This window comes from Motacilla alba, unplaced genomic scaffold (genome assembly GCF_015832195.1).
Source record: "Motacilla alba alba isolate MOTALB_02 unplaced genomic scaffold, Motacilla_alba_V1.0_pri HiC_scaffold_35, whole genome shotgun sequence".
NCBI lineage: Eukaryota > Metazoa > Chordata > Aves > Passeriformes > Motacillidae > Motacilla > Motacilla alba.
This window is the reverse complement of record NW_024037447.1, coordinates 1,713,042-1,737,548: the sequence shown is the minus strand read 5'-3', so window position 1 is coordinate 1,737,548 and position 24,507 is coordinate 1,713,042. Positions and strand designations below refer to the sequence as shown.

Here is a 24,507-nt window from a genome sequence, read left to right as displayed (position 1 = left end):
GTTTTTGGGGTCACACTCACTGTACTCAGCATCCTTGAAGCAGGGGGGTTTTGGGGTATTTTTGGGGTGTTCTTAGGATGTTTTTGGGGTCACACTCACTGTACTCAGCATCCTTGAAGCAGGGGGGTTTTGGGGTGTTTTTGGGATGTTTTTGGGGTCACACTCACTGTACTCAGCATTCTTGAAGCAGTGTGGTTTTGAGGTATTTTTTTGGGTATTTTTGGGGTATTTTTGGGAGGTTTTTGGGGGTCACACTCACTGTACTCAGCATCCTTGAAGCAGGGGGGTTTTGGGGTATTTTTGGGGTGTTTTTGGGATGTTTTTGGGGTCACACTCACTGTACTCAGCATCCTTGAAGCAGGCCCCCAGGCTGTCCTGCTCGTCCAGGCTCCCCTCGGCCTCGCTGTCGGTGCTCCGGGGGGCAGGAGGGGCTCTGCGGGCTCCTCCAGACCCCCCAGGACCCCCCCTTTCGGTGCCCCCACCCCCTCCCCACCAGTTTGGGGGTCCCAGGGGGGTCCCCGCGGGCAGGTTGGCCATGCAGAGCATGCCCTGGATGGCCTCACGCGTGCTGGGGGAGGCGGGGGCCTCGCTGTGGGGGGAAAAAAGGGGGGAAAATTGGGGTTTGGGGGGGGGGTCACAGAACATTTGGGATCCTCACATTGAGGAGAGACAGCCCCAAAAAGGAGATGGAGAGGGGCAAAGTGAGCCCAGCCACGGAAATGACCCCCAAAACTCCCCAAGGACTCCAAATAAACCCTAAAACCAAACCCGTGACCCCAAATAACCCCAAAACCCAACCCAGGACCCCAAATAACCCCAAACCCCATTGTCTGACCCCAAATAACCCCCTGGGACCCCTGCAAACTACACCCCAGCCCCCCCAAAAGCACCTGGTGACCCCCCCCCAAGACCCCCCAGATAGCTGGGGACCTCCAAAATCAGCCCAGCCCCCTCTTAAAGCCCTCTGGAACCCCAAAACCCAACCCCAGCCTTCCCAAAATACCTGGGGACTCCCCAAAACCCCCCCCTCAAATCCCTCCCCCAGCCCTGGGGACCCCCAAATCCAGCCCAGCTCCTGCTCAAAGCCCCCCCCCCCACTACCCCAGGGACCCCCAAAACCCAACCTTATGATCCCAAATAATCCCTCCAGGGACCCCCAAAAGCCACAACTACCCCCCAAAATCCTACAGGGATCCCTCCCAGACCCCTCAAAGGCAGCCCAGCCCCCCCTCAGACCCCCCCAAACCTGAGCTGGGGGTACTCGGAGCCCCCCACTTGCCGGCTGGCCTTGAGCAGGTCCAGGATCCCGGCGCTGCCCCCCGCGCCCCCCTCATCCTCCTCGTCCGTGGTGTAATCCTCCTGGGGATCGGGGGGTCAGAAACACCCCAAAAACACCCCAAAGTAACCCCAAAAACCACCCCAAGTCCACGGTGTAATCCTCCTGTGGGGCAAGGGTCGGAAACACCCCAAAACCACCCAAAAAACGATCCAAAAATGCCCCAAAAACCACCCCAGTCTGGGGTGTAAGCCTCCGGGGGGGCAGGGGTCAGAAACACCCCAAAAATACTCCAAAACCACCCCAAAATACCCCAAAACCACCTCAGTCTGAGGTGTAATTCTTCTGGAGGGCAGAAGGTCAGAAACACCCCAAAAATATCCCAAAGTATCCAAAAAATACCCCAAAAATATCCCAAAATACCAAAAAATATCCCAAAATATCCCAAAAAAACCACCCCAATCTGTGGTGTAACCCTCCTGGGGACAGGGGGTCAGAAATACCCCCCAAATCCCCACTTTTGGGGTGTCCCCCCAAAACCTCCATGAATCCCTCCAGAAACCCCCTCCAGGACACCCCCAAATCCCTTAACCCCCCCCAGAGCCCCCCAAAATCGCCCAGGGTCACCCCCAGACCCACCTCGATGTCGAAGTCGACCTCCCCCGGCTCCCGCACCCGGTTGGGGTCAGAGCAGGGCTTGGCCCGGGGCAGCTTCCGGGGGAGCCCTGGGGACACCCCAAAAACGGGATTGGGGTCACCCCAAAAACGGGATTGGGGACACCCCAAAAATGGGATTGGGGACACCCCAAAAACGGGATTGGGGTCACCCCAAAACAGGATTGGGGTCACCCCAAAACCAGGACTGGGGTCACCCCAAAAACGGGATTGGGGTCAGCCCGAAAATGGGATTGGGGACACCTCGAAAATGGGATTGGGGTCACCTCGAAAATGGGATTGGGGTCACAGCCTGATAATGGAGATTGGGGTCACCCCAAAACAGGCATTGGGATCAGACTCTGAAAATGGGGACTGGGATCACCCCGAAATGGGGACTGGGGGATCACCCCAAAGACAGGGGTTGGAGTCACACCCCAAAAATGAGATTTTGGGGGATGTTGGGGTCGTTACGGGGATGTTCCGGGTCAAGTTTGGGGCTCAGTTTTGGGGTGTTTTGGGGGGTGTTTTAGTGTCAGGTTTGGGGTGGTTTTGGGGACATTTTTGGGGATGTTTTGGGGTACACACAGGGCAGGCAATGTGGCGTTTTTGGGGTCAAGTTTAGGGATGTTTTGGGGATGTTTTTGGGGATATTTTTGGGGATGTTTTTGGGGATGTTGGGGGGTGTTTCAGGGGGTGTTTTGGGGGGTGTTTGGGGGCCTTTTGGGGGGTGTTTTTGGGGATGTTTGGGGGGGTGTTTTTGGGGATGTTTGGGGGTGTTTTGGGGGGTGTTTTGGGGGTACCCACGGGGCAGGCGGCGCGGGCCCCGCCGCGGGGGGGTCTCGTCGATCTGCAGCTCCTCCTCCGAGTCCAGGTCCAGGGGGGAGCTGGGGGGGGAGCAGGGGGGGGATGGGGGGGGCCGGGACCCCCAGAGCCCCCCAGCGCGGCTGCGGCGGGGCCTGAGGGGCAGGGGCGTCAGGGGGACCCCCCCAAACCCCAAAACCCATCCCAGACTCCCCCAAAATCCATCCCTGACCCCCCCTTAAATCCATCCTGGACTCCCTGAACCCCAAAACTCATCCCTGATCCCCCCAAAATCCATCCTGCACCCCCTCAAACCCCTCTGGAACCCCTCCCTGACCCCTCAGTTCCCCCCAAAACCACCCAAGAACTCCCCCAGGCTCCCCCAAAATCCTTTGGGTCCCCCCCAAAGTCTGTCCCAGCCCCCTGGGACCTCCCCAAATGCTCTCAGGGACCCTCCCTAGACCACCCCCCCCAGTGCCCCCATCCCTCACCGAGACCCCCCGTTGGCCAGCAGGATCTGGGGGTCCCCCTCGGAGTCGGGGTCCGTCTCGTCCGGGCTGGAGCTGGGGGGGTCAACCTGGGGGGGGCACCCAGAGGTTTTGGGGGAGGGGGACCTCAAATCCACCCCTCCCCCAATCCCTCCCAGTCCCTCCCCAGTCCCTCCCAGTGCCCCCTCACCTCCTCGTCCTCCTCGGGGGGGGCTGGGGGGGGGTTCGGGGTCCCCCCATCGTCGAGGGGGCGGGAGTTGGGGGGGGGCTTGCGGGGCCCCCCCTTTTTGGTGGCTGGGACCCCCCAGGGGGGCCCGAAGGGGGTCCCCGACATCCCCGTGCTCTGCTGGAACAGCTCCTGTGGGGAGGGGACACAGAGCTCCCAGTAACCCCAAAACCTCCTCTGAGCCCCTCCCAGTGGCACCCCAGTTCCCCCAGTTGCTCCCAGTCCCTTCCCAGTTGCTCCCAGTTCCTCCCCAGTGCACTCCAAATCCCTCCCAGTCCTCCCCAGTCCCCACCACCCCCCCACAGTCATTCCCAGTGCCCCCCTACTCCATCCCAGTGCCCCCCCAGTCATTCCCAGTCCCCCCCAGTTGCTCCCAGTCCCTCCCCAGTTGCTCCCAGTCCCTCCCCAGTGCACTCCAAATCCCTCCCAGTGGCCCCCCAGTCCCCACCACCCCCCCACAGTCACTCCCAGTGCCCCCCAGACGTTCCCAGTCCCCCCCATTCCATCCCAGTGCCCCCCCAGTCATTCCCAGTCCCCCCCATTCCATCCCAGTGCCCCCCCAGTCGTTCCCAGTCCCCCCCAGTCCCTCCCAGTGCTCCCAGTTCACCTCTGCCAGCCGGATCTCCCTGCCCAGTTCCTTGATCAGCTGCCCCGGCCGGACGGTCTCGGGGATCTCCTGCTCGTGCTCGGCCAGGACCTGGGGGGGAAAGGGTTAAAATGGGGGGGGGGAAAGGTTCAAATGGATGGGACCCCCCAAACCTGAGGAACCCCAAAACCTCCCCCCGCCCCCCCAAAATCTCCCAGCCCCGGGACCCCTCCAGAGCCCCCCAAAATCCCTTGGAACCACCCCAAAGTTGCTTTTAGGCCCCCCAAAACCGCTCAGGACCATCCCAAAACCCCTTGGAATCCCCCAAAATCCCTTTGGATCCCCCCAAAACCCCTTAGAACCCCCCAAAATCCCTTTGGATCCCCCCAAAATCCCTCAGGACCCTCCCAAGACCCCTCAGGACCCTCCCAAAACGCCTTGGAACCCCCCAAAATCCCTTTGGATCCCCCCAAAACCCCTTGGAACCCCCAAAACCCCTTGGGACCCTCCCAAAATCCCTTTGGATGCCCCCAAAACCCCTCGGGACCCTCCCAAAATCCCTCTGGATCCCCCCAAAACCCCTCGGGACCCTCCCAAAATCCATCTGGAACCCCCCAAAATCCCCATGCACCCTCTCAAAACCCCCATGGACACCCCCAAATCCCCCTGGAGCCCCTCAGAATCCCTCTAGACAGCCCCAAACCCCTCAGGACCCCCCCCGAAAACCCCTCAGGACCCCCCCAAACCTCTCGGCGGGTCCAGGCTCGGAAGGCCCCGGTCAGGGCTCGGGCTCCCAGCACCAAATAGGCCGCGGGGTGCCGGCGGTTCTCCCGCAGCCCTGCACCCCAAAAACCCCACGCTGGGATGGGAAGCACCAAACCAGCGTGGGAACCACAGGGACACCCCAAAATTGGGGACAGGAACCACCAAACCAGCGTGGGAACCACAGGGACACCCCAAAATTTGGGATAGGAACCACCAAACCAGCGTGGGAACCACAGGGACACCCCAAAATTGGGAACAGGAACCACCAAACCAGCGTGGGAAACTCAGGGACGCCCCAAAAATTTGGGATGGGACCCCCCAGAGCCTTCTTAAGGGGGATCCCCAACTCCCCCAGATGGGTTTAGAGCCCCCCCAGCAGATTTAAACTCCCCCAGACAAGTTTCAATCCCCCCCCAGGTGGGTTTGCAGCCCCCCCAAGCCCCCTCAGTTGGGTTTAAAGTTCCCAGAAGGGGTTTAGAGCCCCCCCAGATGAGTTTAAACCCCCCCTCAGTGGCTCCCCAGCCCCCCCAGCTGGGTTTAGAGCCCCCTCAGTTGGGTTTGAAGCCCCCCAGATGGGTTTAGATCCCCCACAGGTGGGTTTTAAAGCCCCACAAATGAGTTCAAATCCCCCCAGGTGGGTTCCCAGCCCCCCCCCCCTGACAGGTTTTAACCCCCCCAGGTGGGTTTAGATCCCCCACAGATGGGTTCAAACCCCCCCCAGGTGGGTTCCCAGCCCCCTCAGACAAGTTTTAGCCCCCCCAGACGGGTTTAGATCCCCCCCAGGTGGGTTTAGAGCCCCCCCAGGTGGGTTCCCAACCCCCCCAGACAGGTTTTAACCCCCCCCAGGTGTGTTCCCAGCCCCCCAGGAGGGGCACCCACCTCGGAAGGTGTCCAGCAGGTGCCTCCCCACGTACCAGCAGACGGTCTCAAAATTGGGGAACTTGGCCAGGTCGGGGGTGTTGAGGCGGCGCTGCAGCTCGTACGCCCTGGGGGGGGGGGTTTTGGGGGGGTCAGGGAGAGCTTTGGGGGGCCCACGGGCACCCCACCGCACCTGCTAGGCTGAAGGCCCCCCCAAAATTCTCCCTGCACCCCAAAACACGCACCCAGCCCCTCCAAACCCCCTCCCCAAACCCTCTAATCCCTCCCTCATCCCCCTGAATTTCCCCCAAAGCTCGCCCCCCAAACCCTCCCCAAAGTCACCCCCAAAACCCCCCCAAAACCCAAAAACACCCCCGGAACCCCAAAAACCCTTCCAAAACTCCCAAAGCCTCACCCAGCCCCCCCAAAAACACCCCCAAACCCTGCCGAAAGCCCCCCCAAACCCCCCGCCCCAGCCCACCGGAGCTGCATGCCGATGTTGAGGCTGTGCAGGAAGTGCCCCCCAAAGGCCAGCGAGTCCACGGGGGTCAGCACGGCGTGGATCCAGCCTGGGGACACACACGGGCAACTGGGAGCACTGGGACGGGGCACTGGGGGAACTGGGACAGGCACTGGAGGAACTGGGAGCACTGGGACGGGGCACTGGGGGAACTGGGACAGGCACCGGGAGCCCTTGTCTGACCCCACCAGGAGACCCTGGGAGTCTCTGAGGCCACCAAACCCTCACCTGGTGACACAGGTGGCACTGGGGGTGTGTTTAAGGTCTGTCCCTTGCACAGGTGACAGTGGGGGTGTGCTTGGGGTCTGGCACAGGTGGCACAGGTGACACTGGAGATGTCCATCCCTTGCACAGGTGGCACTGGGGGTGTGTTTAAGGTCTGTCCCTTGCACAGGTGACAGTGTGGGTGTGTTTGGGGTCTGGCACAGGTGACACTGAGGGTCTCTGACCCTTACACAGGTGACACAAGTGACACTGGGGACGTCTGTCCCTTGCACAGGTGACACTAGGGATGTGTTTGGGGGTTTGACCCTGGCACAGGTGACACTGGGGATGTGTTTGGGGTCTGGCACAGGTGACACTAAGGGTCTCTGTCCATTACACAGGTGACACAAGTGACACTGGGGACATCTGTCCCTTGCACAGGTGACACTGGGGGTGTGTTTGGGGGTTTGGCCCTGGCACAGGTGACACTGGGGATGTGTTTGGGGGTCTGTCCCTTGCACAGGTGACAGTGGGGGTGTGTTTGGGCTCTGGCACAGGTGACACCGAGGTTGTGCCCAGCTGTCCCCGACCCCCCCCCTCACCTGTGGGGATGAAGAGGGTCTGGCCCTGGCGCAGGTGGCACCGGAAGCACCGATCCACCTGGTCCCCGAAGAAGAGCTCGGGCTGGTTCCGGGAGCTGCTCCAGGCCTCGAACAGCGCCAGGTTGGCAGCCGAGGGACGCGCCAGGTAGAAGATCTGCTCGCCCTGGGGCACAGGTGACGGGGACAGGTAAGACCACCGACTTCTATTCCCCCAAAAATCCCCCAAATGCCCTCTAAAACCCCCCCAAACCCTCTCTACAAGCCCCTAAACCCCCAAGACCCCTGGAGCAGAACCCCTCGCGCCCTGAGCACGAGGTAACAGGCCAAGGTGCCCCAACAATCAACGTGGAAGTCAGTGTAGCCCAACACCCCCAGCACCAACTGCCCCAAAAATCCCCCAAATTCCCTCTAAAAAGCCCCTAAACCCCCCCCCCTAGAGTCCTGCAGAGCCCCCCCTTGTACCCTGAGCACGAGGTACCAGACTTAGGTGCCCCTGCAGTCGCTGTAATCACAAACTCCCAACCCACATTATCCTATAACTGCTCTCAAATCCCCTACAACTGCCCTCAAACCCCCTACAAACCCTCCTCGTACCCTGAGCACGTGGTACCAGGCCGAGGTGCCGCCGCAGTCGATGTGGAAGTCGCTGTAGCTGTCCTTGGCCCCCATCAGGCAGAATTTCTGCACGCTCGGCCGCTCCCGCGCCGACTCCCCCGGCCACAGGTTCTCCACCCACGAGAGCTTCCGCACGATCCGCGGGGTCTGCACCAGGTTGGACAGCCTGGGGCACCCCAAAAACGGGGGTCAAGGCCTGGGGAACCCCCCCATGGGGCAGCAGGGTACCCCAGGGGGGAGGGGATGCAGTGGGGGATGCCTGGAAGGGGCAGGATCTGGGATTTTGGGGATTCCTGTGGTTGGGGGAGGAGGGAAGGGGGAGGATCTGGGATTTTGGGGGTTTCCCGTGGTTGGGGGACCCGGGATTTTGGGGGTTCCCGTGGTTGGGGGAGGAGGGAAGGGGGAGGATCTGGGATTTTGGGGGTTCCCGTGGTTGGGGGAGGAGAGAAGGGCGAGGACCCGGGATTTTGGGGGTTCCCGTGATTAGGGGAGGAGGGAAGGGGGAGGATCCGGGATTTTGGGGGTTCCCGCGGTTGGGGGAGGAGGGAAGGGGGAGGATCCGGGATTTTGGAGGCACTTGGGCGCGCAGGATCCGGGATTTTGGGGGTTCCCGTGGTTGGAAGAGAAGGAAAGGGGGAGGACCCAGGATTTTGGGGGGTCCCTGGGGTTGGAGGAGACAGGAGGGGGAGGCGCTGGGACCCACCGCGTGTCCGAGAACTCCAGGCCGGTGACGCTGAGGACGCGCTCGCGCCGGGGCCCCCCCAGGTAGGCCACGAAGTCCCCGAGGCGCATGCGCAGCTCGGCCTGGCGGCCCACGTCCAGCACGGCCACCACCTTGTCAGCTCCTGCGCGCCCCAAAACTGCCTGAGCACCCCAAAAACGGCTGGGGGGACCCCAAAAACCCCCCAAAAACCTCTCTGCGTGCCACAAAACTGCCCGAGCACCCCAAAAACGGCCAGGGGGACCCCAACTCCCTCCCCAAACCTCCCTGTGCATCTCAAAACCTCTCTGAGCCAAAACCAGCTGGGGAACCCCAAAAATCCCCCCCCCCAAACCTTGTTGAGCACCCCAAACCCTGAACAGGGAACCTCTGGGTGTTCACCCGTCCCCCCAGGGCGCCCCAAAACAGTTTAAGAAGCCAACAAGGGGGTGAAGTTATAGGGAGGACCCTGCCCATACTGCGGGGTCCTGGGGACCCCCAGACACCCCCAGACATCCTCGTGCACCCCAAATCATGAATGGGGACCCTCCAGACCCTCACCTGGCCCCCCAGAATCCCCCCAACAGAGCACAAGGGGTGAAATTACAGGGCCAACCCTGCCCCTGTTGTATGGTCCTGGGGACCCCTCGGTGCCCCCAACCCCCCCAAAAGCCCCCCCCAGACTGACCGACGTGGTGCAGGACGTCACGGGGGGTGAAGGACGAGGGGGGCAGGGTCATGCCCAGCCCCTCGTGCCGTGCCACCAGGATGGGCACGCTGAAGCTGTTCTCCTCCAGGTACTCCACGGTCAGCTGGGCCCCGCTGGGCCGCAGCAGCACCTCGTCCGCACTTGGGGGGCAGAGCAGGGGGGTGAGACCCCCAGGAGTGACCCCAGACCCCCCGGGAATGCCCAATGTCACCTGGGAGTGACCAACAGCCCCTGGGAGTCACTGACACCCCCCAGGACTGACCCTCACCTGTGCAAGGGGTGCAGCTGGACTGACCCGCGCTAAGAATGACCAGTGCCTGGCACTGACCCTCACCTGGCACTGACCCTCACCTGGCACTGACCCTCACCTGGCACTGACCAGCACCCGGCACTGACCCTCACCCGGCACTGACCCTCACCCGGCACTGACCAGCACCCAACACTGACCCTCACCTGGCACTGACCCTCACCCAACACTGACCCTCACCCGGCACTGACCCTCACCCAGCACTGACCAGTGCCCAGCACTGACCCTCACCTGGCACTGACCCTCACCTGGCACTGACCAGCACCCAACACTGACCAGCACCCAACACTGACCAGCACCCGGCACTGACCCTCACCTGGCACTGACCAGCACCTGGCACTGACCAGCACCTGGCACTGACCCTCACCCGGCACTGACCCTCACCTGGCACTGACCAGCACCTGGCACTGACCCTCACCCAGCGCTGACCAGCGCCCAGCACTGACCCTCACCTGGCACTGACCAGTGCCCAGCACTGACCCTCACCTGGCACTGACCCTCACCTGGCACTGACCAGTGCCCAACACTGACCCTCACCTGGCACTGACCAGCACCCAACACTGACCCTCACCTGGCACTGACCAGCACCCGGCACTGACCCTCACCTGGCACTGACCAGCGCCCAGCACTGACCCTCACCCAGCACTGACCCTCACCTGGCACTGACCAGCACCCAACACTGACCCTCACCTGGCACTGACCAGCACCCAACACTGACCCTCACCTGGCACTGACCAGCACCCGGCACTGACCCTCACCTGGCACTGACCAGCGCCCAGCACTGACCCTCACCCAGCACTGACCAGCACCCAACACTGACCCTCACCCAGCACTGACCAGCGCCCAGCACTGACCAGCGCCCAGCACTGACCCTCACCTGGCACTGACCAGCGCCCAGCACTGACCCGCGCCCGGCCCTGCCCTCACCTGGGGAAGGTGCGGCCCCGCAGCTCCCGGATGAACTGGGCGCTGCCGGTCCGGGCCGGACGGCCGGGGTCCTGCTCCGGGGCCTTGGCCGGGCCACGGCGTCGCTTCACTGCGGGACAGGGGGACACGGTGGGGACAGGGACACACAGGACAGACAGAGGGACACGGCGTGGACAGGGACAGGCAGGGACACACGGGGAACCAGGGACAGAGGGACGCAGTGGGGACAGGGACACACGGGGACCCCTGGGACAGAGGGACACGGGGGGGATCCACAGGGAGCCCAGAGCATCTCCCCCACCCCCATCCCAGCGCATCCCAGTCCCCCCAGTCCCACTCACTGACAGAAGGCCCCCTGAGCACGGCGCACTGGGGGCAGTGGTACAGGTCGATCTCCGCCGCCGCCTCCTCCTCCACCCCCACGCAGCTGTGGGGACATCCCAGTAACTCCCAGTGCCTCCCAGTAACCACCAGGCACCTCCCCAGTAACCCCCAGTAAATCCCAGGCACTTCCCCAGTAACCCCCATCACACCCCAGAACTCTCTTTGTACCTCCCAGACCTTCCCAGTACCTCGTAGCCCCCCCCAGACTTCCCCCAGTGCCCTCCAGTACCACCCAGGCATCTCCCAGTCCTTCCCAGTACCCCCTCAAGTCCCTTTCGTGACTCCTGAACTTCTCCCAGTCCCCTCCAGCACCCTCCATACACCTCCCAGTACCCCCCCAGTGCCTCCCAGTTCCCTCCAGCACCCTCCAGATGCCTCCCACTACCCCCAGCACCTCCCAGTCCCCGTCCCAGAGCTCCCAGACCCCCCCCCAGAACCCCCCAGTGCTCCCAGTCCCACCTGCCATGGAACCAGTCCTGGCAGCCATCGCACTCGATCATGAAGCGGGTCACGTCGTAGGGCAGGCGGCACAGGCAGTACACGGGCACCGAGGCCATGGCCGGGCCCCCGGGGCGACCCCCGACCCTACGGACCCCCGCGACCCCCCCCGGCCCGGGACATCCGCGCGCTGCCCGCCGGACCCCCGAAAATCCCCTCAAAAAAAAAAAAAAAAAACACCAAAAACCAAAAAACACCCCCAAGAACACCCCAAGAGCAGCCTCAAAAAAAAAAACCAAAAGAGCCTCAAAAATCCCCAGAGAATACCGTCAGCAAAACCCAAAAAAAAAAAAAAAAAAAGCTCAAAAGATACCCCAAAAACACCCCCCAAACAACTCCCTCAAAAGAAAAAAAAAAAAAAAAACACACAACCCCTCGGCTGCTCCCCTAAAAACACCCCCAAAACGCGGACTACAGAGGACCCTGAGGGGAACTGGGGAGCACGACCCCCCAAAAAACCCTCTACAGGCCGGGGGCACCCCAAAAGGGTCAGCGGAGACTTGGGATCCTCCTCAGGTATTGATGAGGGCCTAAGACCTCCCCAAAAAGGGTCTTGGTGTGTGAGATCCCTCCAAGGGTCACCAGGGCTCTGGGACCCCCTCCCCGAGGCTTCCTAGGGCCCAGAGCCCCCCGAAAACGCACCCACAGGGTCCCTCCCGCCCCTCTAGCGTGTGGGGACCCCCAAAAACGCCGCAGGGCCCGGGGTCCCCTCACAGCGTCCGTGGGGTCTCGGCCGCCCCCTCCCCCCGCGTTGTGGGTCCCCGAGACCCCCCCCAAAGACCCGCGGGACCCCCTAAAAGCTTTGGGGACCCCCAAAAAGCCGCCGACACCCCCTCAAGGCCGGCGGGAGGCCCCCCAGGCCTGCGGGATACCGCGAGGCCTGCACCCCCCCCACCGCCACCTCCCGACTAGGCCGCAGCCCGCCCCGGCAAGGCCCAGCGCTCCTCGCGGCCGCTCCGCCGCCGCCGCCCGGTCGCCGCCGCCGCTGCCGACCCCGGGCCCGGTGCTGCCGCCGCCGCCGCGGCCTCTGCGCGCTCCGGGCCGCCCGGGAAAGTTTTATTCAAACGCGGAAACGGGGAGGGAGAGGGCGGGGCCCGGGCGCCATTTTGGCCGCGTCGCGACGCCATCTTGGGAAGGGAGAGGCCGCCATTTTGGGAAGGACGGAACGCCCCCATTGGGTGTGAGGGGGCGGGGGCCGCCATCTTGGGCGTGGCGCCGCCGTCGCCAGCTTGAGTGTGGCGAGCCGGCCGCCATTTTGGGAGTGGCGCGCACCAGCCACGCTTTTATTTCTTAAATTTTAGGATTTTTTTTTTTTTCCCGCGCTGTTTAACAATTTCCCCGCAAAACAAACGCCTTCCCCACCCTCTCGAACCAGAACACCCGAGAATTCACCCCAAAATCTCACTGGCTTGGTGAAGGGGTGAGGTAGATGAGCGGAAAACACCACAAAATGACCCAAAAATGGGCAGAGGGAGTGGTACAGGAATGAGAGGGGGTTGTTGCACCAGTATGACCAATATGGGGGGGTGGGTCACCAGTAAAACCAGTACAGCCCGTGCCCCTCTGCTTTGTCATGTGAGGGGGAACTCCAGGCCTGTGAGGGGCTTTGGGTGAAAAATGGGAATTTTGGGGGCTCTGGAGTGTTTTGAGGGGGGAAAAAAAAGGAATTTTGGGATAAATGAGAGGTTTGGGTTCAACCGTTGGTGTTTTGGGACAAAAACCGTTGGTGTTTTGGGAGGCTGTTTGGAGGTTAAAAATTGGGGTTGTTTTGTGTTGGGACAAAAAGAGTGGCAAGGCCCAAAAAGGGGGATTTTTGTGTGAAATGAGGAGATTTTGGGGCTGAAAATTGGGGTGATATCCTGAGGGGGAAGGGCAGGCCCCAAAAGACATTTTTTGGGGTGAAATGATGCAATTTGGGGAGCAAAAAAGTGGGGTTATGTTGTGGGGAGGGTAAAAAAAGGAGACACAGGCCCAAGAAAGGGGTTTTGGGGTGAAACAAGGCAATTTTGGGGCCAACAAGTGGCATCACATTCAGGGGGTGTGAAAAAGAGGGGTGGAAAGGCCACAAAAAGGAGATTTTTGGGGTGAAATGAGGTGATTTGGGGGCTAAAAAATGGGGTCACCTCATGCAGAGGAGGAAAGGCCCAAAAAGGGGATTTTCGGGTCAAACGAGGCATTTGGGGCAGAAAATTGGGGGGGCAGAGCACAAAAAAGGGGAGTTTTGGGGTGAAATGAGGGGATTTTGGGCACCAGAAATTGGGGTCACCTTGCAAAGGGGGAATGACCCAAAAAGGGAGGATTGGTATAGAGATTTTGGGACCAAAAAGGAGGGATTTGGGGTCAAAATGAGGTGCTTTTGGGGCCAGAAATTGCAGGGGGTCAAGTATGCTAAAAAGGGGATTTGGGGGTGAATTGAGGCCAAAAAGTGGTTCAGCCCACGGGGGCAGCAAAAAAAGGGGAATTTTAGGGTAAAATAAGGCAATTTTGGGGCCAGAAACGGGGGTCACACCACAGGACCCAAAAGAAGGGGAATTTTTGGGGTAAAACGAGGTACTTTTAGGGCTGGAAATTTGGGGTCGCCCAATCGGGGGGGTTAAACAAGGGCGTTTTGGGGTGAAACAAAGTGATTTGGGGGCTGGAAATTGGGATTTTGACCCAAAACCAGGGGGGTTTGGGGGGGGTCAGGGTCCGGAGACCCCCCCCTCACTCGGCCCCTGGGGGGAGGGGGCTGCCCCCACCACGCAGGGCAGGTTTGGGGGGGGGCAGCTCCCCCCATTTTCGGGGGGTCCCACGGGTGCCGCGCAGGGTGGAGACCCACGAGGAGGTGGCCTGGGGTAGGGGAGAGGGGAAAAAATGTGGGTTCAGGTTATTTTCACCCCAAAAAGGGAGTGAAGGGTACCCCCGGCCCCTCAAACCCCCCCAAAATGACCATGGGGACCCCCCCAGACACTAAAAAAGGGAGCTCAGGGTTTTCCCCTAAACCATGCCAGCCCCCCAAAATGCCCCTAGCCCCCCAAAAATTGGGTGAAGCCCCACAAAATTGGGGTGCAGCCCCCCAAAAGATCCCCCCATACCCCTAAAAAGAGGTTCAGCTCCCTAAAAGCAATCCCAACCCCTCCCCAAAAAACCCGCTCAGCTTCCCACCCACCCCCAGACCCCCAAAAATGGGGTGCAGGGCCCCTCCAGCCCCCCAGAATCCCATGAGCCCCCCAAAAATGGGGAGCAGCCCCCTGAACCCCCCCCAATAACCATCTCAGGCCCCCCCAAAAAAATCCCTCCAGATGTCTAAAAATGGGATAAAGGGCCTCTCCAGCCCCCCAAAAGAGGGGTGCAGGCCTCCCAGCCCCCCCAAATGACCCTTCCAGCCCCACAAAAATCCCCAGAGCCCCCCTAAAATGGGGCAGGGAGCCGTTCAGCCCACCAAAAACCCCCCCCAGCCCCCCCACCTGGGCTCTTGCCGTGTCCTGGACCCACTCGTCCACCAGCCGGTGCAGGTCGTCGGTGAAGAGCCCCTTTTTTGGGGGGGGCCGGGGGGGTCGGGGGGCCCGGGGAGGGGGCTGAAGCCTCTGCGGGTGGGGGAGGGGAGTTTGGAAAAGGTGGTCCCACCTGCACCCTAAAACCTCCTGGTTTTGCCCCAAAACCTGCACCCCAAAACCTTTCCCTTCACCCCAAAACCTCTTTTTACCCCAAACCCTGCACCCCCAAAATCGCTCCCTGCACCCCAAAACTTCCCCTTTTTACCCCAACCCCCCTCCCCCCACCCCAAAATCCCCCCTTTGCACCTCAAAACCCTCTCTTTGCACCCCAAACCCCCTTTTGCATCCTGAAATCCCCCCTTTGTACCCCAAAATCCCCCCCCTCCTGCACCCCAAAACCTCCCTTTTTTACCCCAACCCCCCTCCCCCACCCCAAAATCCCCCCTTCGTACCCAAAACTCCCCTCCCTGTCCCCCAAAATCCCCTCCCTGTCCCCCAAAATCCCCTCTTTGCCCTCCAAACCTGTCAGGGCCACGCCCCGGCCCCTCCCTCGCGCCCGGGCCCCCCGAGGCCGCCGCGGGGACCCCCCATGGCCGCGCTGGGGGGGGGTCCCACCGCCCCCTCCCCATTTCGGGGGGTCCCCCCGGGCCTCTTTGAGGGCTCGGAGCCGTCGGTGCAGCTCCTGCAGCTCCCGGTCCTGCCGTGTCCGCAGCTCCAGAACCTCCTGGATGTGCCTGGGGGGGCAGGGGGGGGTCACAGGGGGTCCCCAAAACCCTTCCCGGGACCCCCAAGACGCCCCAAAACCTCCCTGGGAGCTCCCCAAACTCCCCTGGGGAGCTGCACTGGTGGCTCCTGGGACCTCCCAGACATGCTTGGAGGGGTCAGGGGAGGGTCACAGGGGGTCCCCAAACTCCTTCCCGGGACCCCCAAAACCCCCCCAGGGTCCTAGCCCTGCCACACAGGCAGCTCCAGCACCTCCTGGATGTGCCTAGGTGGGGTCAGGGGTGCCCCCATACCTCCCCAAGCCCCCTTGGAACCCCCAAAACCTCTCCAGGACCCCCCCAAACCACCCCCCAAAAGCCCCTCACTCACTTTTCCCGCAGCCGCCGCAGCTGCTCCCGCAGCGCCTCGTCCTCGGGCTCCGAGTCCCCATCGCTGCTCAGGGGGGTCTCGGGGGACCCCGGGGGGAGCAGGGGGGCGCCGGGGGGGTGCGGGGGTCCCCCCAGGCCCCCGCTCTCGCTGCCTGAGCTGAGGCCCCCCCAGTCGCCCTCGGGGTCAGGGGGCTCGGGGGGTGGCTGGGGAGGGATGGGGGAGAGAGAGGGGTGACAGGAGATGGGAGTGGAGGGGGGTTAGGAGGGGGTCTTGGGGATTTTTTGGGGTCCCTGAGGCAGATTTGGGGGTCCCTGGCACAGTTTAGGGGACTCTGGGACAGTTTGGGGGTCTCTAGGGGATCCCTGTGGCAGTTTTAGGGTCCCAGGGGCAGATTTGGGGTCCCTGTGGATTTTTGGGAGTCCCATGGGAGGTTTGGGGGGGCTCCCAGGAGCATTTTGGGGTCCCCAACACCCACCTGGCAGTGCCCTCGCCTTGAGGGGTCCCCGAGGTCCTCTGGCTCCTCTGTGGGACAGGGGGGGGTCAGTGGGGGGTGCACAGAGGGGTAAATGGGGGTACAGGGGGGGCACACGGGGGTGTAAATGGGGGTCCCATGGGGGTACATGAAGGGCTATGATTGGGGGGCACAGGTGGGGTTTAGGGGTATGGGGGCACAGGTGGGGTTTAGGGGTACAAGGGGGGGCACAGGTGGGATTTAGGGGTACAAGGGGGGCACAGATGGGGTTTAGGGGTACATGGGGGGCACAGGTGGGGTTTAGGGGTACAAGGGGGGGCACAGATGGGATGATGGGATTTAGGGGTACATGGGGGGGCACAGGTGGGGTTTAGGGGTACATGGGGGGCACAGATGGGGTTTAGGGGTACATGGGGGGCACAGATGGGATGATGGGATTTAGGGGTACATGGGGGGGCACAGGTGGGGTTTAGGGGTACATGGGGGGGCACAGATGGGGTGTGGGGCTCCCCAGGGGTTTTGGGGTGCCCCCCATACCTGTGTGGGGGTCCCCCCCTCCGGAGGGGGGGCGCAGGCGCCGGGCCCAGCTCTTGATGCGGCGCCCCCAGCCCTTGCGGGGGCTGCGCAGGCGGGGGCACAGCCCCAGCGGGAACGAGGCCCCCCCGGGCGGGGGGCGGGCGGGGGGCACGGCCTGCGGGACGGGAACGGGGTTGGGAACGGGAATACGGGAACACGGGGGTGGGAATACGGGAACACGGGGGTGGGAATATGGGAACGGGGATGGGAACAAGGTTGGGATCGGGATTGAGGATGGGGATGGGAATGGGAACAGAGCGTCAGCACGGTCAAGGTACACCAGGGTCAGTGGGGTCTTGGGGTGGAGGGTTCTGGGGACATCTTGAGATTACAGGGACACCAAAGGTGTGGGGATTTGGGTTTAGGGTCGTTGGGGTCTCGGAGCTGGGGGTCATCAAGGCCTCGGGGATGGGGTTCTGGGGTCATTGGGGCGTTGGGGTTTGGGGTTCAGGGACACCAAAGACTCAGGGTTTGGGGGATAGGGAGTTTGGGGTTGGGGACACCGAGGTCTTGGGGTTTGGGGAGTGATGAAGTTCTGGGGATGGGGACAGCAGCCTCTGGTCCTTGAGGGACACTGAGCGCTGGGACCTTGGGGACTGGAGGATACCTGGGGTGTCCAGCTCTTGGGGTGGGGGACACTCACCTCTGGTCCCGGGGGTCCCTCCTGCCCCCAAGCACCGGTGACAAACGTCCCCAGTCCTTGGGGGTCACCTGGTGGCTCTGGGGGTCCAGTGACGAATGTCCCCAGTCCTTGGGGGTCACCTGGCTCTTGGGACACGTCCAGCTCCGGGGGGTCAGGCGGTTCCCCAGGTCCCTCCTGCTCCCCTGGGGCAGTGACTGTCCCCTGCTCCTGGGGGAGACCTGGCTCTGTGTCCCCAGGGACGAGGGGCTCTTGGTGGCCATTGAGCTCTGGAGGTTTGGGGACAGCCATGTCTGGGTGTCCAGGGCTGGGGACACTCAGTCCCGGGCCTTGGGGAACCCCCAGATCTTGGGGTTCGGTGTTAATCCTCTCTGGTGCTGTGGGTTCAGCCACCTCCTGGGGACTGGTGGCAGCTGTCCCCAAAGCCTGGGGGACACCCATCTCCTCCAGTTTGGGGACAGCCGACCCCTGTCCCTGTGGGACATCCAGCTCCTGGGCTTTGGGGACCCCCATCTCCGGTTCCCCCGGCCCGTCCTGCTCCGACGCTCCGCTCTTGTTTGTCCCCTGTCCTCGGGGACCCCCCTGCGATGTCCCCAGGGCTCTCTGGGTGGGCGGGGGTCCCCCGGGGCCTGTGGGGAGGGGACACCCCCATCAGCGATGGGGTGAGGGTGACACCCCCCCGGCCCTGGGGAGGTGGTGGCAGGTCCGTGTCCCCTCCCAGCCCCTGGGGACGCACCGGTGGCCTCGCGGTTCCGGATGGTTTGGTTGATGCAGAACCTCCAGCGCCCCACGGGTGACGACTGGGGGGGGCCTTCCCCTGGTGGGGGGAGAGGGGTCAGCGGGTGGGGGGCGACCCCAGCCCCCTCCCCTCCCCCACTACTCACCACCCGCTGGCGGCTCCAGGGGTCCCACCTGGGGGAGACACATTTGGGGGGGGTCACCTGGGGGTCTGGGTGGGGGGAGGGGTGAGGAGGGGGCGGGGGCAGGGGGAGCACCTGGGGGTCTGGGGCGGGGGTCCCGAGGAGACCCCGCGCCTGCTCCACGATGGCCTTGAGCTCCTCCACAAACTTGTCCCGCTCCCCCTCCAGGACAAAGTTGTCCTCGACCTGTGGGGATGACACAGGTTTGGGGGGGACATGGAGTGGGGAAGGGGACACAGATTGAGGGGGGACACAGGTTGGGAAGGGGGACAGAGACTGGGGAAGGGGATATGGACCGGGGACACGGGGACACAGAGTGGGGAAGGGGACACAGATTGAGGGGGGACATGGGTCAGGGACATGATCTGATGGCACAGGGACACAAATTGGGGTGGGGGACACAGATTGAGGGAGAGGGACAGACATTGAGGAGGGGACACGGACTGGAGGCAAGGGACTTAGATCAGAGATGGACACAGGCTGGAGAAGGGGACAGGGACTGGGGACAGAGGACAGAGATTGGGGAAGGGCACACAGGCTGGGGACACGGGGACAGCTCGGGGGTCACCATGTAGCAGGCGATGTCCTCGGGCGCGTCCCCATCCACGTCAAACCTGAAGGTGACCATCTTGCTGTCGTGGGTCTCCAGCTGGCACTCCACCGTGTTGTCCCCAGCTGAGGACACCTGCGGGGTGGTGACACTCCGTGACCGTGCCGGGCTGTCCCCACGCAGCCCCTCGGGCCCCCAGCCCCGCCCTGACCTGCAGCACGGTGAGCTGGAAGCGGGCGGGGCGCTGGTACGACGCACGGCGCTGCCGGGCACGCGGCCCGGGGACCTCGGGGACATCGGGGACACGCAGCAGGGACGCGGCCTCGGTGGGCACCGAAGGGTCCTCGGGGCCAGGGAGCGTAGGGGGTTGTGGCATTGGGGATGGTGGTGGCATCTCTGGGGCCGGTGGCATCCCCATGGCTGGTGGCATCATGGGTGGTGGTGGCATCTCTGGGGCTGGTGGCATCCCCATGGCTGGTGGCATCATGGATGGTGGTGGCATCTCTGGGGCCGGTGACATCCCCATGGCTGGTGGCAGTACAGATGGAGGTGGCACCCCTGGGACTGGTGGCATCACAGATGAAGTTGGCATCCCTTGGGCTGGTGGCATCATGGGTGGAGCTGGCATCCCTTGTGCTGGTGGCATCCCTTGTGCTGGTGGCATCACCATGGCTGGTGGCACCAGAGATGGTGGTGGCATCTCTGAGGCTGGTGGCATCATGGATGGTGGTGGCATCCCTTGGACAGGTGGCACCCCTGGGGCTGGTGACACCCCCATGACTGCTGGTACCACAGACGGAGGTGGCATCCCTTGGGCTGGTGGCATCATGGATGGAGGTGGCATCTCCGGGGCTGGTGACATCCCCATGACTGGTGTCATGATGGGCAGCGGTGGCACCCCCAGAGCTGGTGACATCCCCACCACTGGTGGCATCCCTGGAGCTGGTGACATCCCTGGCACCAGCTGCGGCTGCATGGTGGGGACTGGCTGTGGTGGCATCCCCTGGGCTGGTGGCATTCCTGGACCTGGTGGCATTCCCGGGCCTGTTGGTGGCATTCCAAGGCCTGGCTGCAGCTGCACCATGGGGACCAACTGTGGTGGAACCCCAGCTGGGGGTGGCACTCCTGGAGCAGGTGGCATCCCTTGGGCTGGTGTCACCCCTGGAGCAGGTGGCATCCCTTGGGCTGGTGGCACCCCCGGCACTGATGTCATCCCCTGGGCTGGTGGCACCCCTGGAGCTGGTGGCATTCCAGCTGGAGGTGGCACCCCCAGAGCTGGTGTCCCCCCTGCGGCCGGTGGCACTCCAGTAGGAGGAGGCACTCCTTGCGCCAGTGACACTCCAGGAGCCGCTGTCACCCCCGCAGCTGGCAGTGCCACCCCTGCTGCCACTCCCAGTGCCATCCCCGGCCCCGGTGCCCCGGGTGCCACCTGTGGCTGTGTCCCCACTGTCACCGACCCCCCGCCACAGCCACAGGGGTCCCCCTCAGGCCCAGGTGGCTCCGTGGTGGCTCCTCCGGCGCCATCCTCTGCTGTCCCCTCGGTCCCCTGGCTCACCTGCAGGACGTGGGACAGTGCCAGGGGGGTCTGGACGCTCCCAGGACCCCCCAGCGCGACGGGCACTTACCAGTGGTGGCACAGGGGGAGCCACCCCATCCTGGGGTCCCTGAGGGTACCCCCAGAGATGCTCAGGTGCTCCGGTGACACTGCAGGGACCAGGGACATCTAGTGGGGGGGCGTTGTCCAGGACCCCCTCAGCTGTGGGGAGGGAGCGAGGGGGGGGTCACTGCTGGGGGGTCTCACTGGGGGCAGAGGGCACTTTGGGGGGCTGAGGGCACTTTGGGGGCACGGGGGGACAGTTTTGAGGACGCTGGGGGTAGTTTAAAGGGGTTGGAGACAGTTTTAGGGGGCAGTTTGAGGGTCTGAGTGTCCAGGGGCAGTTTTAGGGGCACCGGGGGCAGTTTGAGGGTCTGGGGACAGTTCTGAGCGTCCAGGGGCACTTTTGGGGTCTCACCAGGGCCGGGCGGGGGCTGCTCCCGCAGCAGCTGCTGCCGCACGTGCTGATCCACCTCGGTGTCCTCGTTCTCGGGGCACCCCCGGCTCTCGGGGCCCCCCCTGCCTTCCGCCTGCTTCTTCTCCCGCGTCTTCCTCACCAGCGCCAGCCGGTCCCGGATGGATTTGGCCACAGCCTTGGAGTCGCTCTCGTGGAAGAACCCGGATTTCACCTGAGGGAGGGATTTGGGGTGTCCAGGGGAGGCAGCGAGAGCTGGGGGGGTTTGGGGTTGGTTCCAGAGGGAATTTTGGGGGGTGTTGGTTTTGGGAGAGGTCCAAGGTGAGGTTAAAGGATGAGTTATGGGGCGTCGTTGGTTTTGGAAGAGGTTCAAGCTGAGGTTGAGAGATGAATTTTGGGGTGACTTATGCTCCAGAAGGGGCTCAAGAAGAGTTGGAGGGACCAACCGTTGGGTTCCTGGGTGGATTTTGAGGTGTCAGTGGCTTTGGGGGTGTTCAAGATGAGCCTGAGCCACAATTTTGGAGCTCATTGCATTTGGGGAGAATCGAGACCAATTCAGGCCCAACCCTGAGGATTTTTGGGGTCACTCCCTCACCATCTCGTAGGCCACCTCCTCAGGAACATCAGCCTCCAGGTTGAAGCTGAACTCGATGGCCTCGTTGTCCTTGTGCTTGCCCTTGAGCTTTTTGGGGTCCTCCACCCAGAGCCGCAGCGCCAGCGCCGGGTCCAGCCCCGCGTCGTCCTCGGCCAGCTCCACGCGCAGCCCCGTGTCCTCGGCGAAGAACGCGTGGTCCAGCAGGTCCCGGATGGACAGCCTGGCGTGGGGTGGGGGCATGCGGTCAGTGTGGTCAATCCTGGGGGGCTGCAGGGGGTCCCAGACCACCATCCTCACCTCTCAGCCTTGTTCTGCCGGATGCAGCCCTCGATGATCTCCTTCACCTCGGGGTCCGTCACCTTGTGGAAACTCGCTGGCTTGATGCCCTGTGGGGGGACACGGTGACCTGGGGGGGCTCTGAGGGAGGTTTGGGGGTCTCAGGGGGCGGTGGGACACCCACGCTGGTGACTTTGCGGTAGATCTGGGCGGCGTTCTGGCACTCGGAGTAGGGGTACTCGGACGTGCCCATCTCCAGCATGCACATCCCGAAGGCGTAGACGTCCACGGACTCGTCGTAGCGCTCCTCGTACATCTCGGGGGCCATGAACTCGGGGGTGCCTGTGGGGTGGGCGGTCAGGGGGGGCCCTCAGGGGCGTCCCCGAGGTCCCCGCGGCGCTCACCGATGACGCTCTTGGCGAAGGACGTGCGCATGAGCGTGGCCAGCCCCAGGTCGCCGATCTTGACGGAGCCGGTGGGGCCGGTGATGAAGATGTTGTCGCACTTGAGGTCACGGTGGATGATGGGCGGCGTCCTCGTGTGCAGGAACTGCAGCCCCTTCAGGATCTGCCGGCACCAGCTCCGCAGCACCTTCGGCTTCATCACCTTGAACCTCTTGAGGTACCTGTGGGGTCCCGTCAGCCACGCCCGGACCCCCCCCCCAGTGTCCCCCCGCGCCCCCAACTCACGTCTTGAGGGTGCCCGAGGTCATGAGCTCGGTGACAAGGACAATGCACTTCTTGCCGCGGAGCGAGGACTCCCAGGAGTCGTAGAAGCGGACGATGTTGGGGTGCTGCAGCCCCTTGAGCATCTCAGCCTCCTCCTTGAAGCGCTGCTGCTCCGCCTTGGTCAGCTTGCGGTCCTGGGGGGCACAGACACACCCCAAAATCCGGCAGCAGCATTGGCTCCGGGTGCCAGGGTCAGCCCCCAGCCCCAGGATCATCATCATCATCCTGCCTAAACCTCACAGTCGTTGACAGCACCATCATCATCATCATCTTCCAACTCCAGTGTCATCATCATCACCATCATCCCAAAATCCCAGGGCTGTCATCATCATCATTATCATCATCCCAAAATCCCAGGGCTGTCATCATCATCGTCATCAATCATCATCATCACCATCATCCCAAAATCACAGGGTTGTCATCATCATCGTCATTATCATCATCATCCCAAAATCCCAGGGTTGTCATCATCATCGTCATCATCATCATCATCATCACCATCATCCCAAAATCCCAGGGTTGTCATCATCATCATCATCGTCATTATTCCCCAACCCCAGTATCGCCATCATCCCTAAACCTCAGGGTCATCGCCACCATCATCATCATCCTCACCCCAAACTCCATCATCATCATCATCCTCACCCCCAAACTCCATCATCATCATCATTGTCATCGTCATCATCATCATCCCCCAACTCCAGGGTCATCATCCTCACCCCCAAACTCCATCATCATCATCATCCTCACCCCCAGTTTCAGGGGGTAACAAAGCACTTTGGGGGACAAGCAGCTCACTTTGGGGGGAATTGATGGGATTTGGGGTGGCTGTGGGGTGCAGAGATGGAAGAGTGGTCAACTGTGGGGTTCATGGTGATTTTGGGGTCTTGATTTCAGGGGCCAGTCAGGGGGTTCGTGATGAATTTTGGGGTGTCCCCATCTTTGGGAGGGGCTCGAGGTGAGCTGAAAGGTTCATGAGTGGATTTTGAAGATCACTGATACTGGAAGAGCCTCAAAATGTGTTTGAGAAACCAATCACAGCTTTAGAAGAGCTTCAACATCAATTTGTGGGACCAGTCAAGGGCTTCATGGTGAATTTTGGGGATGTCTGAGTTTGAGAGGGGTTCAAGGTAAGCTCAAAGAACCAACTGTGGGACTCAAGGAAGGATTTTGGGGATCCCTGATATCAGAAGAGCCTCAAGCTGAGTTTGGGGAGCCACTCACAGCTTTGGAAGAAGTCCAACACCAACTTGAGAAGCCAATCAGGCACTTCATGACAAATTTTGGGGCGTCCCCACCTTTCAAAGAGCCTCAAACCCCACCAAGAACCCCCCAAAAACCCACCATCATCTCCCCATGACCCTAAAAAAGCCCAATTCCACCTCCCACCCACCATCTCACGACCCCCCAGCCCCCCCAAAACTCCCCCCCCGGCTCGGGGCTCACCTGCAGCTCACACCAGGCCACCTCCACCCAGGTGTCGGTGTCGAAGCCCTTGAAGACCGTCTTGAAGGCGCCGCGCCCCAGCTCGATGTCGAACTTGAGGAAGCGGCCGCCGGGCGAGGTGGCCACGGCCTTCATCTCCGCCTCCTCCTCGCCCTCCTCGCCCCCCCCGAGCCGGGGGTCGCCCCGCGGGCCGGGGTCGCCGCCGCGCTCGCCCCGCTCCTCCTCCTCCAGCACCTCCACGCTCTTGCGGAAGAAGCGTTTTGGGGGGGCGGGGGGGGACGCGGGAGTTTTGGGGTCCCCCAGATCGGCGGCCATGGTTGTCCCCACTCCCTCCCCCCCTCCCACCCGCCCGAAAATTTTAGGGGGTGACCCCCCCGCCGCCCCCTCGCCAGCCCCAGCTGCCCCTATGGATGAAGGGGGGGAGGGGGCCGCGTGTCCGGGGTGGTTTAGGGGGTCTGGGGGGGGTCACCTCGATTTTAGGGGTGTCCCCCCCCTCGGGTGGCAGCGGCGGTGGCCGCGTCACCCCCTCCCCCGCGGGGGGGACCTGCGGGGGAGACAAAGAGGCTTCGATGGGGCGGGGGGGGGGGGCAATCGGGGGGGGGGG

The 24,507-nt window shown here is 62.7% G+C and overlaps 2 protein-coding genes across 3 annotated transcripts; both read right to left on the bottom strand.

The window, feature by feature from the left end:
• Positions 1-264: 264 nt before the first annotated feature.
• PHF8 (PHD finger protein 8) lies at positions 265-11,259 on the bottom strand. The gene is made up of 17 exons (XM_038126522.1): positions 11,085-11,259; positions 10,583-10,668; positions 10,242-10,350; positions 8,987-9,147; positions 8,302-8,443; positions 7,578-7,764; positions 6,984-7,146; positions 6,139-6,226; positions 5,679-5,785; positions 4,781-4,872; positions 4,056-4,145; positions 3,413-3,580; positions 3,226-3,311; positions 2,738-2,817; positions 1,916-2,001; positions 1,247-1,359; positions 265-589 (listed from the first exon to the last, which is right to left on the bottom strand). The coding sequence occupies exons 1-17, from the start codon at positions 11,180-11,182 to the stop codon at positions 265-267; spliced, it is 2,181 nt and encodes a 726-aa protein (XP_037982450.1). The 5' UTR covers positions 11,183-11,259.
• Positions 11,260-12,376: 1,117 nt separating this feature from the next.
• On the bottom strand, positions 12,377-24,495 carry WNK3 (WNK lysine deficient protein kinase 3). Of its 2 annotated transcripts, XM_038126530.1 has the most exons (21): positions 23,904-24,495; positions 22,419-22,591; positions 22,134-22,354; positions 21,914-22,071; positions 21,751-21,839; positions 21,454-21,673; positions 20,862-21,072; positions 20,475-20,605; positions 20,010-20,404; positions 19,061-19,973; positions 18,868-18,984; positions 18,375-18,485; positions 18,264-18,291; positions 18,116-18,196; positions 17,383-18,008; positions 16,701-16,854; positions 16,167-16,213; positions 15,692-15,894; positions 15,122-15,333; positions 14,570-14,689; positions 12,377-13,952 (listed from the first exon to the last, which is right to left on the bottom strand). In XM_038126530.1, the coding sequence occupies exons 1-21, from the start codon at positions 24,216-24,218 to the stop codon at positions 13,717-13,719; spliced, it is 4,761 nt and encodes a 1,586-aa protein (XP_037982458.1). In that variant the 5' UTR covers positions 24,219-24,495; the 3' UTR covers positions 12,377-13,716. The 2 variants fall into 2 exon arrangements, with proteins under 2 accessions (XP_037982458.1, XP_037982456.1); XM_038126528.1 differs by having other exon boundaries at positions 19,061-20,404.
• Positions 24,496-24,507: the final 12 nt, after the last annotated feature.

Excerpts from the sequence above, each read along its gene's own strand:
- PHF8 (XM_038126522.1), bottom strand. The coding sequence starts at position 11,182 with ATGGCCTCGGTGCCCGTGTACTGCCTGTGCCGCCTGCCCTACGACGTG. Across the intron at positions 10,351-10,582 it reads GCTCAGGGGGCCTTCTGTCA|TGAAGCGACGCCGTGGCCCG; the intron begins GTGAGTGGGACT and ends CCTGTCCCGCAG. Across the intron at positions 3,312-3,412 it reads CCCCCGAGGAGGACGAGGAG|GTTGACCCCCCCAGCTCCAG; the intron begins GTGAGGGGGCAC and ends TGCCCCCCCCAG.
- WNK3 (XM_038126528.1), bottom strand. The coding sequence starts at position 24,218 with ATGGCCGCCGATCTGGGGGACCCCAAAACTCCCGCGTCCCCCCCCGCC. Across the intron at positions 21,073-21,453 it reads AGGAGGTGGCCTACGAGATG|GTGAAATCCGGGTTCTTCCA; the intron begins GTGAGGGAGTGA and ends TCCCTCCCTCAG. Across the intron at positions 13,953-14,569 it reads AGGACACGGCAAGAGCCCAG|GCCACCTCCTCGTGGGTCTC; the intron begins GTGGGGGGGCTG and ends CCCCTACCCCAG.